We start from the raw sequence: 15670 nt of genomic DNA on the forward strand, positions 1-15670 counted from the left end.
CGGCAGAGGCAACTGAAACAGAGATTCCCTTTGGTACTAACAAGCCCATTAAAACGGTGAAGGTTTTTCCTGTACCCAAGTGTTTTGGTAATAAAATTAAAGGAGAATGGGAGCATTCTAAGCGTACCTTTACTATTTCCAAGCGTATTGCTAGACGCTATCCGTTTGAGGAATCCATCATTAAGAAATGGACGGTACCACCAGTGGTGGATCCACCTATTTCCAGGCTGAATAAAGCCACGGTTATCCCAGTGGAGGACACTTCGTCCTTTAAGGATCCGGTGGATCGAAAGATGGAAGCGGAGTCCCGCACCATCTTCTCTCTGATAGGGTCAGCATTTAGACCAGTAATTGTTATTGGTCTAGTTTCCCAGACACTAACGGAATGGGCGAGATTGCTACGCCAAGACCTAAGGGGAAAAGATATTCCCCAGGAAACATCTGATTTGATGGAACAGATTATACAAGGGCTACAGTTTGTCTGTGACGCAGCCTTGGATGCTACCCCCCTATTAGGGCATGCATCTATGTCAGCGGTAATCCTCAGACGTGTGCTGTGGTTAAAATGCTGGTCAGCTGACCTAGGTTCCAAAAAGACCTTGACGAATCTCCCCTTTCAGGGGAATCGCCTATTTGGGGCCATCCTAGATGAAATTATTAAGGACGCCACTGGGGGCAAGAGCACTTTCTTGCCACAGGCTGCTAAAGCTAAGGGACCTCACAACAAGCGAGGACCTTTCTTTACCGCCCATAAAGGGTTTGTACGCCCGGCTGGAACAAGCGGGAAAGGCAAGACTCCTCCAGGAGGGTTCAAGAAAGGCTGGTCGGACAAACAGAGGACCGACTCAGCCAAACCCGAAGCAAAAGATTATACAGCCTGAAGGTGCGCCCCCACCCGGGTTGAGGGTGGGGGGACGTTTTCACCGGTATTCAGGACATTAGATCGAGCATCGACTACTACTACCGGTGCGATTCTTCCCTTCCAACATTTAAGTACTACAGGGAGCGGTAGTCACCGTTCCCTGAATAGATCTTTTCCTTTACCTTTTCCTAAGATTAGTCTCTATTCCCCACAGGAATCGGATCTGGTTGACCAGACAGACCAAGAAGCCTCTAGCCGGGTGACTTCGGTCCCTGAGGTTCAACCAGAAAAGATCACCCTTCCTGATAGGAATCAGGTATCTGATAAATGTGTGGGAACAGAAAACGACCAGACTTTCTCGGATGGTCGGGGCCAGATAGCTCTAGGGACGCCTGGTTCAGATCCAGTCAGCGCCAGTGGTCCTAGAAATTCTAGGCTGGCCTCGTCAAGCCGGCCTGGCCGACTTGGACATGCTAGTCGCAGACGTTCCGTGGGAACTTCGTCTCAGGGAGTGTCTGTGGTCTCAAGGACCAATTTACCATCGTGCTTTACAGTCGCTGGTTTTAATGGCCTGGCCATTGAGACCCAAGTACTGAAGGACAGAGGGTTGTCAGCTTCAGTCATTCCTACCCTTATTAAAGCAAGGAAAGCGACTTCCAGCAAAGTCTATTATCACACATGGAAGACTTATATTGCGTGGTGCGAATCTTTAGGATTTCCTCCACGTACCTATTCGGTGACTCAAATATTGGCCTTTTTGCAAAAAGGGGTTGAGCAGAAACTAGCCTTGAGCACCATCAAGGGTCAAGTTTCAGCATTAGCAATCTTCTTTCAGAAACCTTTAGCTACCAAGTCCTTGGTGCGGAATTTCATCCAGGGAGTGCGGCACCTGGCTCCACCAGTCCGCGCGCCCTTACCGCCCTGGGATCTTAATTTAGTTTTGTAGGTTCTACAGAAACCTCCCTTTGAAAACATCAGGGAGATTCCCTTGCTTACTTTATCCCAGAAGGTGGCCTTCTTGGTGGCTATTACTTCTGCTCGCAGGGTGTCAGAACTGGCTGCATTATCATGCCAGTCCCCATACCTAGTGATTCATAGGGATAAGGTAGTACTTCATCCTAAGCCATCCTTTCTTCCTAAGGTGGTTTCAGATTTTCATCTGAATGAAGATATTGTACTACCTTCCTTGTGTCCTCAGCCCAATCATCATCGGGAACATGCGTTGCATTCCTTGGATGTGGTTCGGGCAATCAGGGTATACCTGAAGGCTACGGAATCGTTCCGTAAGACGGATTCACTTTTTGTGATCACGGATGGCCCCAGAAAGGGGTTGCCTGCATCTGCCGGGACTATTGCCAAATGGATTAGACAGATGGTGGTACAGGCTTATTCTATTAAGGGTCAGAGTCCTCCGTTCCCTGTTAGGGCGCACTCCACTCGAGCGCTCAGTACTACCTGGGCCTTTCGCCATCAGGCGTCAGTGGTCCAGGTATGTAAGGCGGCCACCTGGTCGTCGGTACATACCTTTACAAAATTTTATAAAATTGATGTCATGGCATCGGCGGATGCCTCATTTGGCCGCAAGGTTTTGCAGGCCGCAATTTGAGGAGACCGGTGGTCTACCTCGAGGGTTTTTTTCTGTTGAAAAATTTTGTTGTTGAGTCTCATTAAGGATGAGCATTGTAAACTTCTAGTTGGCACCGGTTGGGCCTTCTAGATTTGGATTTGATTTCCTTTTTCCCACCCCTCATTTGTGATACTGCTCTGGGACTTCCCGAAGGTGCTGTATCACCGAGGACTACGTCTGTCAATGAGCGATAGAGAAAAATGGATTTTTGTAAAATTTTACCATAAAATCCTTTTCTCTTAGCTCATTGACAGACGTAGTACCCGCCCCTCTGTTTTTGAGTTGGGTTGGGTTAAATTCTCTAAACACTGCTTTTGTGACATAGCTGATTTGCTGTGGCAGAGAGAGAGAGGATATACCCTCGGGGACTGCCCCTAGGGTGTGGCCAGAGCATTTTATTTCCTGTCTAGTCCTACTCCTGTGGAGGCAACATAACCCGAAGGTGCTGTATCACTGAGGACTACGTCTGTCAATGAGCTAAGAGAAAAGGATTTTATGGTAAGATTTTACAAAAATCCATTTTTTTGTAGTAGCACAGGATACTGCAGTGATTTACAGCATCTCCAGCGGCCCTCTGGATATCAGATGTGCATACCCTTTTATGCATTCCCTTTTGTAATTTTGGGGTGCATAGAGTGTGATTGGCCAGCTTTCAGTGTAGTTGTTGACTCTCTCTGATCCCCTTTCTGTTCTTCCCTATACAGAGGGCCTTCTGCCCCTCCTCCCTTCTTCTTCCCGAACACAAATGGAGCTGCTGGTTCCCCGCCAGAGCTTTAACCTTAGCTATGACCTGAGCTGTGACAAGCTTTGTGCCGACTTCCAGGAAGACGTCGAATTTCACTTCTCTCTGGGATGGACGATGCTTGTGAACAGGTTCCTGGGACCTAAAAATGGTCGCCGTGCCCTGATGGCCTACAACGACCAGGTACGTAGGTAACTCTTCAGGGACTGCTGCATAAGGATATGTAATGGTTTTCTTACTGGGAAATTTACGTCTTCTGTTTTATTACGTGTCAGATACCTCGAAATATGCCTTTAACCCCAGTAAATCCCAGCATGCCTCCGATGCAGCAAGGTGCTTTGACACAGGAAGAACTGATGGTTTCCATGGTTACTGGGTTGGCGTCACTGACGTCCCGAACATCCATGGGTATTCTAGTGGTGGGAGGTGTGGTAAGTGGGTTTTTTGTATATTTTTTTCTTCCCCCCCCCCCCCTTTTTGGTTTATGCTTCCCACTACTAAACTGTCTTTTATTGCTAATATGATATTACTTCGTACATCAAAGTATATCTTAGAATATCTAAATCCAAGGAAAAAAGAGTAATATTGCGTCTTACCAGTACATAGATGTTGGGGTTTTTTAAACTTTTGTTTTCCAAGCCTTTTTCCCTTCCTTTTCACCTGGCGATCCTGCCAGTAAACACACTTCTTGTTTTAGGGGTGACAACACTCTCTACTGCATCTGCTGAGGAGTAGCGTGGTCACCTTATGACAGGAACTGTTAGGACAACCGAACACCCCACCCTCTTCTCTTTTTTCCATAACATAGGGGGAGGTGCTTTGTAGTCCTCACATAGCTGAGAACAAGGAAACCGCTGTCAGCAGAGGCAAAGAATACAGGCAGTTCTCAGCTCCTACACCTTCTGGGAGAATTAACTGATATTTTTTGCACTTCTTTATCTAAAAAAGAAAAAAAAATAGTATGTTTAACAGACAAGTGGGAAAGTTAATTGTTAGACTTTTCATACATTTTATCCTGTGCTTGGTGTGGGTTTGCCTCAATTGTGATGTGTCTATTGCGGCATTATTGCAGGTGTGGAAAGCCGTAGGCTGGCGTCTTATTGCCTTGTCGTTTGGACTTTATGGGCTTTTGTATGTCTATGAACGCCTCACCTGGACCACCAAAGCGAAAGAACGAGCCTTCAAACGCCAGTTTGTGGAATACGCGGCAGAGAAGCTGCAGCTTATTGTCAGCTACACCGGATCCAACTGCAGCCACCAAGTCCAACAGTGAGTAACTCCGCCTGACGGTCGCTGTAACAGCTTCATGAGGAAGTTGTGTATTTTATACAGGGAACAATAGCCATTTTAAAGATTAAGACCCCTTTCACACGGGTGCCTCCATGTTGCAAATTCCGCTTGCTCAGCGGGGGATCACTCCTGTGCACTCCGCTGTGCAGAGCAGACACAGTCCCGCTCTCCTCTAAGGAGAGATCAGGTGGAAATGGACCGCCTGTCTGTTTTCATCCGATCCAACACACGGATGGAAATAAGGAGCACCATCTGTCTAGATTTTGCAGGTGGGATCAGATCAGATGGCGGTGGGTGTCAGCGGAAATGTGTCCACTGACATCCACCGCTTCATAGAGGAGACTGCAAGGTCCCATCAGGTCCGCCTGAAAAACTGAATGGTGGACCTGATCAGAACGCCCGTGTGAAAAGGGGCCTTAGTTTGAAATGAGGCTTGTTGCGGGAGAGTCTGCTGTGTAAGATAGTGGGATGAAAAGGAGGTACTTTATTGGGCTTAAATAGAATGTGCTCAGAGCCAATGACTCTGCTGTAGTGATGTTTACTAGCAATTTAAAACTGAACTCCAGGCACAAAAACTTTGTCAAGCTTGACAAAGCGCATGCGCGCGAAACATGTCGTCACGGCAACCCGAGGCTTGAGGTCCACGCCGGCTCGTCTTCCTTCCTGTCTTCGGCAGTTCTCGTGTGACTCGGGTGTGACGCTGTGCGGATCCCGGAAGTGCGAGGTCCGGTGCCTTGTCTGTGTGTTTGGCCAACACACGCGCCGTATGACCTCCCCCCATCATTTCTAGGCTCTCCGGAACTCATTCCACTCTTCCAGGAACATTGCATCTCCCTACACGGAGCGGGTCCCCCACAGTGTCCCCCGCTACACCGAAGACGTCAGGACCGGTTTGTGACCACTTTTTAACAATTGTTCAATAAACTTCCTTACTTTGCTTACTGCCTGTCTTTATCAAAGCGGTAGTATCCCGCTTTTTGACACTTTTACCTACAGGTAAGCCTATAATAAGGCTTACCTGTAGGTACAATTAATATCTCCTAAACCGGCACGGTTTAGGAGATATTCGCAGTGCATGCAGCCGCTCACGGGAGCGGCGCATGCGCTCTGAAGGTCCGGGGGGACCTTCAGTTTTCCTTGCCGGAAAATCACTCCTGCGCGCATGCGCGGGAGTGACGTCATCGCGGCTCCGGCCAATCACAGCGCCGGAGCTGCCGAACCCGGAAGAGACGCTGAGGGATCATGGCAGCGCCCGCATCGATGTCCGGGGGTCCGTGTCGGGGCTTCGTCCGAAGGTAAGTAATACATAATGAGCTAGTATGCGATGCATACTAGCTGATTATGCCTTTGTCTTGCAGGTTTTTTTTTTTTTTTTTTCGGGTTTACAACTGCTTTAAGGAACATCAGTGGTTTACACACCACAGTGCGCCATCCCTTCCTCCAGTTCCTTCTACAGTACTCATGACACTGCTTTCCTGGAAACTTCTGCCCCAGCAGCTCCACTCGGTCCTCGGCACACTGGATCCACAGCACACTGGATCCCTCTCTGCAGCTCAGCTCAACCTTCTGTCCTTCAGGCCGACTGCCAAGGACACCTTCTCTAGCGCTGACAGGAGGAGAGACAGCGGTCACCCTCCTCCTGGGACTCTGCTCCCCGCCAAAGACACTCTGTCATGTGCCCCCCTCAGACTTATACCCCATCCCAGGATGCATTGCGGCAGATTCTGCCCTCTGGGTAGATACAAGCCCTGGTGTGCTATTGGTCCGGTTTCCTCCACTGCCCAATAAGAGCCCTCGTTGGACACAGTAGGGAGACTCCCAAAGCTCAAGAGACACATCTGGGAACACATGACAGCCAAGCTGAACAATCAGACCCCCCTGATAAGCAGGCAGGGCCCCCCTTATGGGTTTTCCTAGCACCTACCTAGGAGGGTGCTACAAATAGATTAAGTCAATGTTTTTTTTAACCCAGGATTCAGCTTTAAAGAGGTTGTAAACCTCATAAAAATAAAAAAAATAAATAAAAACCCTGAAAGGCAAAGGCATAATGAGCTAGAATGCATCGCATGCTAGCTCATTATGAAATACTTACCTTAGAACGAAGCCCCCGCAGTGCCGCCCGCTCACCGGTAACACGGCAGACCTGTAAGGCCGTCCTTCTTCCTGGTTTGCATCCTCCGGCCATCTGATTGGCCAGAGGCAGGATGACATCATTCCCGTGCATGCGCACAGGAGCCGCCGTTCACGGCACAGGGCTCTGAAGGAACTGCACGGGTGGCCGTTCCTTCAGAGCGCATGCGCCGATGACGTCATTGGCTGCATGCAATGTAAATATCTCCTATACGGTGCATGTTTAGGAGATATTTACAGTACCTATAGGTAAGCCTTGTTATAGGCTTACCAAGGCTTACCTATAGGTACAAGTTATTAAGGTGGGTTTACAACCACTTTAAGCCCCTGTTCTCATCGGGCCGGTTTCACATGTCAAATCGCATACCAAATTGGAGCCTATTGCCTGCAACGTTACCATCCAAATTGGTGCAGCGCCAACTCCCAAAAGTAGTTCCTGCACTACTTTTGGCGACTTCAGGAGCGCTTTCAATAGACATCTGTGCAGGAAGCCCGCACAGATGTCTGTCAAATCGCCCCCAAACTTGCACTGACATGCGGGTTTGAAATCGTGCGAGTTCAGCTGAACTATTTCAAACCCGCCCTCAGTGTGAGCCTAGGCTAAAGAAAAGGACAGAGGCAGGGTAGCATAAATCTGCAGAACTGCAACTTTTCTGGCCACAGTTTGGAGACTCTGGGCTATAGTAATAACATCCTCCATATTTCTCACGAAGGGTTTAATTTTGTTTTATGGATTAAACAATCCTTATTTCCTGGATACAGGTTCACCGGCTCTATTTATTAGATAGTTGGGGTAAAAGTTTTATACAACGTCCATTTAAAATTCCATTGTTCCTCTGTGTGCTTTCCACTTTGCTAAATCCAACCCCTTCCCACCCACAGGGAGCTGTCCGGCACCTTCGCCCACTTGTGTCAGCAGGTGGACATAACCCGGGAAAACTTGGAGCAAGACATCGCTGCTCTGAATAAGAAGATCGAGATCTTGGATGGCTTGCAGAGCAGAGCTAAACTATTAAGGTAAATTTCTGTGCTTCGCTTTTATTTGGTTTTAACCACTTGTGCTCCGCCCACCGCAGTTTTACTGCGGCAGGGAGCTGCTCCTGGGCAAAGTGACGTAGTACTCTAGGGGGTGAGTGCGCCCCGCTCGTCAGCGCGCTCTCGCCCCCGCTCGTCAGCCGGGGAGCCAGTGCGTGTGACTCTGCCGGCCACTCGCGATCTCCCGAAGCTGAGAGAAAAGGACAGACGGCTGATGTAAACACAGCCGTCTGTCATTCTCCCTGAAGTAATCACAGAGGCTATGTGATCCTGCTATATAGGATCGCATGTCTCTGTGATTACTTCACAAGCCACGCCCCCCCTGACAGTTAGAATCACGTCCCTAGGGACACATTTAACTCCTTGATCACCAGTACAGTTAACCCCTTCCCTGCCAATGACATTATTACAGTAACAGAGCATATTTTTAGCACTGATTACTGTAGTAATGTCACTGGTACCCCCAAAAGTTTAAAAAACGTCAGTTAAGGGTCCAATCTGTCTGCCGCAATGTCAAAGTTCCGCAAAAAAAATCGCAGATCGCTGCCAATACTAGTAAAAGGAAAAAAAACAATAAAAATGACATAAATCTTTCCTGTAGTTAGTAAACGCAATAAGCTTATTGTGATTTTTTTTTTTTTTTTTTTTTTTTTTTTTTTTTTACCAAAAATATGTAGCAGAAAACAAATTGGCCTAAAATGTTAAAAAATTTTGATTTTTACATTTTTTTTGTTGAGAATTTCATATAAAAAAATGTGAAAAATATATTGTTGTTTTTTCAAAATTGTCGCTCTTTTTTTGTTTATAGCGCAAAAAATAAAAATCGCACAGGTAATCAAATACCACTAAAAGAAAGCTGTATTTGTGGGGGAAAAAAAGGACGTTAATTTCGTTTGGGTACAGCGTCGCACAACCGCGCAATTGTCTGTTAAAATCATGCAGTGCCGGATCGCCAAATAGGGCCTGGTCATTAAGCAGCCAAATCCTTCGGGGTTAAAGTGGTTAATGACCTGCTGCCTTTCCCCATGTGACTGTTTTTGGACCTTAGGATTGACTACTCAGGCTTGGGGACCGCATTCTGTGAGAAAGATGAGAAAGGCTCATGCTCCCCGAAGCCCAGTGTATATCCTATGCAAGATGAAGCAAAGCTGAGATCCCTTTACATTTTTGTGGTGTAATAAACTGGTTGTAAGGGAAAAGGTTTTTTTTTTTTTTTTCCCATCTTCATGCATTCTATGCATTAAGATAAAAAAAACCTTCAGTGTGCAGCACTCCCCCTCAGCACCCATAATAATTACTTGAGCCCCATTTCGATCCAGCAATGTTGCATATGAGGGCCTCAGCTTGCTGGGACAAAGCAGCGGGCATCATTGGCTCCTGCCGCTGTCAGTCAGTGAGCCAATGAGAAGAGGGGGCGGGCCGAGCCATGGCACTGTGTCTGAATGGACACACAGCAGCTGCTGGGCTTTGGTGCCCCCATAGCAAGGTGCTTTCTGTGGTGGCAGGAGGGAGGGGCCAGGAGCGCCGGTGAGGCATCAGAGGAGAATCTGGGCTGCTCTGTGCAAAACCACTGCACAGAGCAGGTATGTATATATTTTTAAACAAAAAAAAAGGACTTTACTATCACTTAAATATGCATTGTGCTAAGACCGCCCATTGAAATGAATGTGTTTAAAATGCACTTTGTGTGACAGTCTGACATGACACTACGGTCGGAGCTGTGTTGCCTTAGTGCAGCGTTTCTCAACAGTTTTTCAGCCACAACACCCTTTAAAAATAGGGAAAAATCTCAAAGCATCCCAGTATAAAAGGTAAAAAACTGAAATGTTACTTATCAATGGGCAAACCCAAACCTTAGCCTGGGACAATGCACACAACTACCTTGATAAAAATAACTTAATTATCGGAAAAAAAAAAAAGAAAATGACTTCATATCAGAGGTCTGCCAATCACATTGGAGCCCCTCTTCATCATCCCAGGCCTGCTCACACCTTAGCAACTCAACACACTGATGCAGGGCAATCTGGGTCCTGTGCTCTGTGCACTCTGAGGAAAGCCAGATGGCACCACAGGGTGCCGCAGCATCCTGTTTGAGACACACCCCCTTAGTATATAATGCCAAGATGAATGGCACTGCAGCACATATACAATATATTACCAAAAGTATTGGGGCGCCTGCCTTTACACACACACACATGAAATTTAATGGCATCCCAGTCTTAGTCCGTAGGGTTCAATATTGAGTTGGCCCACCCTTTGCAGCTATAACAGCTTCAACTCTTCTGGGAAGGCTGTCCACAAGGTTTAGGAGTGTGTCTATGGGAATGTTTGACCATTCTTCCAGAAGCGCATTTGTGAGGTCGAGACGAGAAGGCCCGGCTTGCAGTCTCCAGTCTAATTCATCCCAAAGGTGTTCTATCAGGTTGAGGTCAGGACTCATCCATGTCTTTATGGACCTTGCTTTGTGCACTGATCCAAATCATTTGGTGGAGGGGGGATTATGGTGTGGGGTTGTTTTTCAGGGATTGGGCTTGGTCCCTTAGTTCCAGTTAAGGGAACTCCTAAGGCGTCAGCATACCAAGACATTTTGGACAATTTCATGCTCCCAACTTTGTGGGAAGAGTTTGGGGATGGCCCCTTTATTTGCCAACATTACTGCGCACCAGTGCACAAATCAAGGTCCATAAAGATATGGATGAGCGAGTTTGGGATGGAGGAACATGACTGGCCTGACCTCAACCCGATAGAACATCTTTGGGATGAATTAAAGGGGAGACTGCGAGCCAGGCCTTCTCATACAACCTCAATGCCTGACCTTACAAATGGGCTTCTGGAAGAATGGTCCAACATTCCCATAGACACTCCTAAACCTTGTGGACAGCCTTCCCAGAAGAGTTGAAGCTGTTATAGCTGCAAAGGATGGGGCAACTCAATATTGAATCCTAAGGACTAAGACTGGGATTATAGTAAAGTTCATCTGTGTGTAAAGGCAGGCGTCCCAATACTTTTGACAATATAGTGTATCTTACTTTGGTGCAAATAGACCTTTAAACTTCAGAGCAGTGTATTTAGGAAATGTTCTTGTCTTCCAGGAATAAGGCCGGCTGGCTGGACAGCGAATTGAACATGTTCACTCACCAATACTTACAGCAAAGCTGATGTCGCCGCCGATAGGACGTCCGGTATCTTCATATAATCACAATATTTCCAATACGTTTCTTCTCTACCTTTCTCACACCTCATCTGTGGTATACATATAAAACCTGTACAGGGATCACCGGGGGCTCTGTCCCTCCATCACCACCACTGCCATCTTCTGGAAGTTTTATCATTTCATGCAGCTCTGAACTTGCTGCTGCAAAGGATGCTGGGAAGATGAAGAGGTGTCCGGGAAAGAATTGGATGCTGCTTTGGCAAAAACACTTAACAGAATGAAAATTGGCAAGTGACACGGGTAACATTGGGGTAGAATGAAGGACCTCAGGTGTATGTTGTCTCTGCTTCTTGTATTAATCAGCGCTGTACCAAGAGTGCCATTCCAGATGTAGATTTCTAGTTGGTGTTTGGAACTAAAAAAAAAACAAAATGTCTGCTGATGATCTGTAACCCAATCCAAAATCTTCTACCAGTGTATATGTCAACTTCGTAATGTGGGGGGGATCTAATGCTAGGCCTATCATTTCCTAGAGTGACGTCACTGAGGAATGTCCGGCTCCATGGGAATTGGTAGCCTGGTTATTGGCCAGCTGTCAACTCTGAAATGGAAAGTCCAAATTCAACAGGGTTAGATGTAGAGCTAACAATCTAATGTATATTTGGTTTCTAGAATTTATGGAATGTGAGATTTTTACATCCTCCAAATCCTAAGGCCTTAGACTTTATATTCTGTAAAGTAACCCCAAGAACATTTCAAGGTTGGCAGATTAAACAAGTGAGGAGAAGGCACCACCCGGTGCTGAAGTACACCTTGCTTGTGAAAACAAATAGTGCTGTGAGGGGCCTAAAATATGCAAATTGTGAAAATCCACGCTGAAAAAAAAATGGCAAATTGCATCCTAAAGGAGAATTCGGGGTCTTGCTTTACCTTGATACCAACCTTCCTAAAATTTTTAGTTGCATGCTGTAGTTGCTCTGGGTTCAGAAGCTGCTGGAATAGTGTAGTTTGGCAATCCTTGAAGTAGAACTGAAGGCAAAACCTCTTCTTCTTTTTCTTTTTCGAAAAAAGAGTAGGAGGGGGTTATAATCATGATCTTTTTTTATTTTTTTGTGCCATTGGCGAGATTTCCCTTCACTTCCTGTCCCACAATAGGAGGTGAGAGAGAATCCTTGGCTGCAGCAGTACTTTGCCCAGAATTTTATGTTCAAGGCCCAATGGAAGAGATTTACTAAAACTGCAGCATGCAAAATCTGGTGCAGCTCTGCACAGAAACCAATCCACTTCCAGGTTTTAGTCCTGGTTCACATTGATACGGTGCGAAATTGCTGCGAATTCTGTGCGTATTCCACACCACATCCAAATCGCACCCCGTTGTGTATGCTAACGATGCCCCAAAATCTGTTTGCAAAACTCTGTGCAATTTTCAGTATCTGATGCAGCCAAAAAAGTGTTCCTGCACTTTATTTAGGTGCAGATTAAGTGCGATTTGAGCCATACAGAATAATGGCCTAAATCGCACTGCTCAAGAACTGCATGTGAATTGTACAGGAATGCAGTGCGATTCCTGTTCATATTCGCATGTGTTTCCCGCACCACATAGTGTGAGCCGGCTTATTGTCAAAGCTTAAATTTAAAGTGGAGTTCCACCCCCCCCTCCAAAAATTAGAAGTCAGCAGCTACACATACTGTACACATACTGTAGCTGCTGGCTTTTAATATTAGGACACTTACCTGTCCTGGAGTCCAGCGATGTTGGCACCGCAGCCAATGTTTCCATCGGCAGTCAGGTGCTGCCGCGATTGCCGGTAAGGGAACCTGGCAGTGAAGCCTTGCGGCTTCACGGGTGGGTCCCTACTGCGCGTTCAGATTGGCTCGGCGGCGGGGGAAGGAGTTGGGGGCCAAACTTCCGAGGGACGGCGCCCGCAAGTGGGGAAGGATACCCATCAAAATCAGGTACCCGTTCCACCACCCCAAAAGGTGCCAAATGTGACACAGGAGGGGGGAGGAAGCAAATGAGCGGAAGTTGCACTTTTGGGTGGAACTCCACTTTAACAAGCTGAAGTTAGAATCTGATTGGCTACCACGCACAGCTGCTCTAGAGTGCTCCGGTTTTAGTAAATCTCCCCCAATGTGTCCTGGCTATACACATTACAGTCTTTGCAATCTCTCTCGTCTATATGTAGCACAAGGGCAGGCCTGTGTGGCTAGTTAGATCCTCCCCTTTATATAGTTTTGGTAATTCGTTAAGGATTTTGTACAGTGGTTGTACAATCCAGATTGTAACATGAATTACCAGTTTTAATAATTTGGCCCTCAGACTGGAATTGGACAATCCTATGAAGCTCATTATTTCTCAGAACAATCTCTCAATCGATAAGTTTGCTTTGCATTGACAATTTTTTTTTTTCTTGCAGTGACATGTCTGCTTCCAATAAATAACTAATGGAAAATCTGAATCCATAAACTAGTCAGGAATCTCAAGCAAAAAATGTCATTAAAGCTTTGTGATGTGCCGTACAGACAAAAGCCTAGTACACACAGGCCGAATGTCGGGTGACGTTCAGCCCGTGTGTATGGCAGCCGGCCTGACAGAGGCCGGCTAAACATGCTGGAGAACCAGCAGCTGACTGCTCCTGATCAGATCCAGGTTCTGATCAGAGTGTTCTATGGATGGGGGGGGGGGGGGGGAGGGTGAGCGTCGTCCCTGTCAGAACACAAAAGAACAGCAGGGGAGATTGTTGTACTAATATCGGATTGTTAGCACAGCGGCTCCGACCAAAGCTTACTTCTTTTTTTTTTTTTTTCCATTTAACCCGTTGGTTTGAACAAAAAAACTAGTGGTGTGTACCAGGCTTTAAGTGGGGTACACACTAGTAGAAAATCTGCTGAAAATTCCCGTCCGAGGTAAAATCGTCTGATTTTCGCCTAGTGTGTACACAACTTTCAGCAGCCGATGCCGACATTTTCAACGGAAAAAAAAAAATGGAGGGACAAACACCAAAATTTTTATCGTCCGTCCCCAGACGACCAATTTTCGTTTAATGTGTATGCAGTATGTCCGCGAAAAATCGGATACGAAAGACCACGCATGATCTAAAGTTGCTGACAACCCGGAAGTCTGGGAACAAATGTCCCCAAAAAAAAAAAAAAAATTGGACGAGAAATTTTGTGAACATTTATGCACTGTCAACTCAAAGCGGTAATGACCGGTGAGCAAGAGAGAGAAAAATCAGAGGATATTTCGTCCGATTTCCATCAAGTGTGTACAGGCCTTTACTCTGAGGCCCACCAGTCTGAATCTGGTCATACTTGTTCCCTGGAAAATATTAAAGGGAATAGGCGAGAGAAGTGCTGGATCATCATGCACAGGAAACTGTAGAAGGCCAGGCTGTACTTAAAGGGCCGCTTTACTTATACAGGGAGCATATAGTATGTAGTGACGTTCCTTTATTTAGATGTGCAGCTTCTCCTGCAGCATTGTCATTTTTGCAGCTCCTTTATGGGCCACATGTTAGCTGCAGCGCTATTATTTCTGCTGTCTTGGGATAGGACCAAAAACTGCAGAATGAAGCATTAAAGCAAAAGGAAGGTTCATGGAAAAAAAGTTGCAGGAGGGTTTGCACAAGACAGGACCGGTAGATGTAAGCTGACTAAATAATTTATAAAAATGTTTCAGTGTTTCTAACTTAAAGTTCATTATTTATTCTATAGGAACTATTTAAGCCGAAGTTTAGGAAAAAAAAAAACAGCACAAGGGACAGTTCTTGCATTTTATGCTGAATGTATACTGGTGCCGACTCTTATAGTCAAAGTCCTCCAACCCCTGACCTTGAAAGCAACTGTGATGCTATTTTTGACTATAAAAGTTGCCTTTAAAGGAAGATGCCAAATACCTACCCCTCCAGCAGGTGCTAACCCATATTTTGTGTTTATTGTGGTGCTATGGCCTTCTGAAGATTTTATATCCAAATGCTTCTGGGAATGTCGTATACCTGCACCCCACCTCTGCGCTCTGTGGTTCCTTCCACCACCCCCAACTCAACACTGTTCTGTATTCAGTGATGGCGAACCTTGGCACCCCAGATGTTTTGGAACTACATTTCCCATGATGCTCATACACTCTGCAGTGTATATGAGCATCATGGGAAATGTAGTTCAAAAACATCTGGGGTGCCAAGGTTCGCCATCACTGGTAGATGTAGGGGCCTGTGCATGGAAGTACAGAGAGCATGGGGGGGACCAGGCAACTTGACTCTCCTGAAAGCGATGGATATGAAAATTATTCAGGCGACCACAGCACTGCATGACAGTGAATAATTAGTTCCCATCAGAGGGCGGTAAGTATTTTTCAGGCAAATTCTTAAACTGTCGTTTTTGGATCACAAGAGTCAAGTTAAAGTGGAACTAAACCAATCAATTTAAAAGCTTCCAAAAAATAGTTACATTCCCGGCATGCTGGGATTGCCAACTGTCACATTTGCTTGTGCTCTCAACCAAACTGTCAAGCCATCAAATGGCTGGTGTCATTAAAGCGGAGTTCCACCCAAAAGTGGAACTTCCGCTTTAGGGAGTCCTGACCCCCCGACATGCCACATTTGGCATGTCATTTTTTGGGGGGGGGGAGCGGGTACCTAGTTTTGACAGGTACCCGCTCCCACTTCCGCTCGGAGCGCCGCGGCGCCCTGACCGGAAGTTCTCCTCTCCCCCTCCCTCCCTGCAATCTTCTGGGACACTTCAGAGGTCCCAGAAGATTGCCGGCCAATCACGGCGCGCAGCGCGACTCGCGCATGCGCAGTGGGTACCCGGCTGTGAAGCCGCAAACTGTAA

General features: G+C 46.5%; 1 protein-coding gene across 1 annotated transcript in view; it reads left to right on the plus strand.

The window, feature by feature from the left end:
- Positions 1 to 11224, plus strand: part of MFN2 (mitofusin 2) — a 60879-nt gene extending 49655 nt beyond the window's left edge. Inside the window, exons 14-18 of the mRNA XM_082273758.1 lie at positions 3194 to 3414; positions 3507 to 3662; positions 4304 to 4500; positions 7534 to 7668; positions 10779 to 11224. Of these exons, the coding sequence (XP_082129884.1) occupies positions 3194 to 3414; positions 3507 to 3662; positions 4304 to 4500; positions 7534 to 7668; positions 10779 to 10845 (776 nt within the window). The 3' untranslated portion in view covers positions 10846 to 11224. The remainder of the gene's footprint in view (positions 1 to 3193; positions 3415 to 3506; positions 3663 to 4303; positions 4501 to 7533; positions 7669 to 10778) is intronic.
- The last annotated feature ends 4446 nt before the right edge of the window (positions 11225 to 15670 follow it).

This window comes from Pelophylax lessonae (genome assembly GCF_965119305.1).
Source record: "Pelophylax lessonae genome assembly, chromosome: 12".
Classification (NCBI taxonomy): domain Eukaryota; kingdom Metazoa; phylum Chordata; class Amphibia; order Anura; family Ranidae; genus Pelophylax; species Pelophylax lessonae.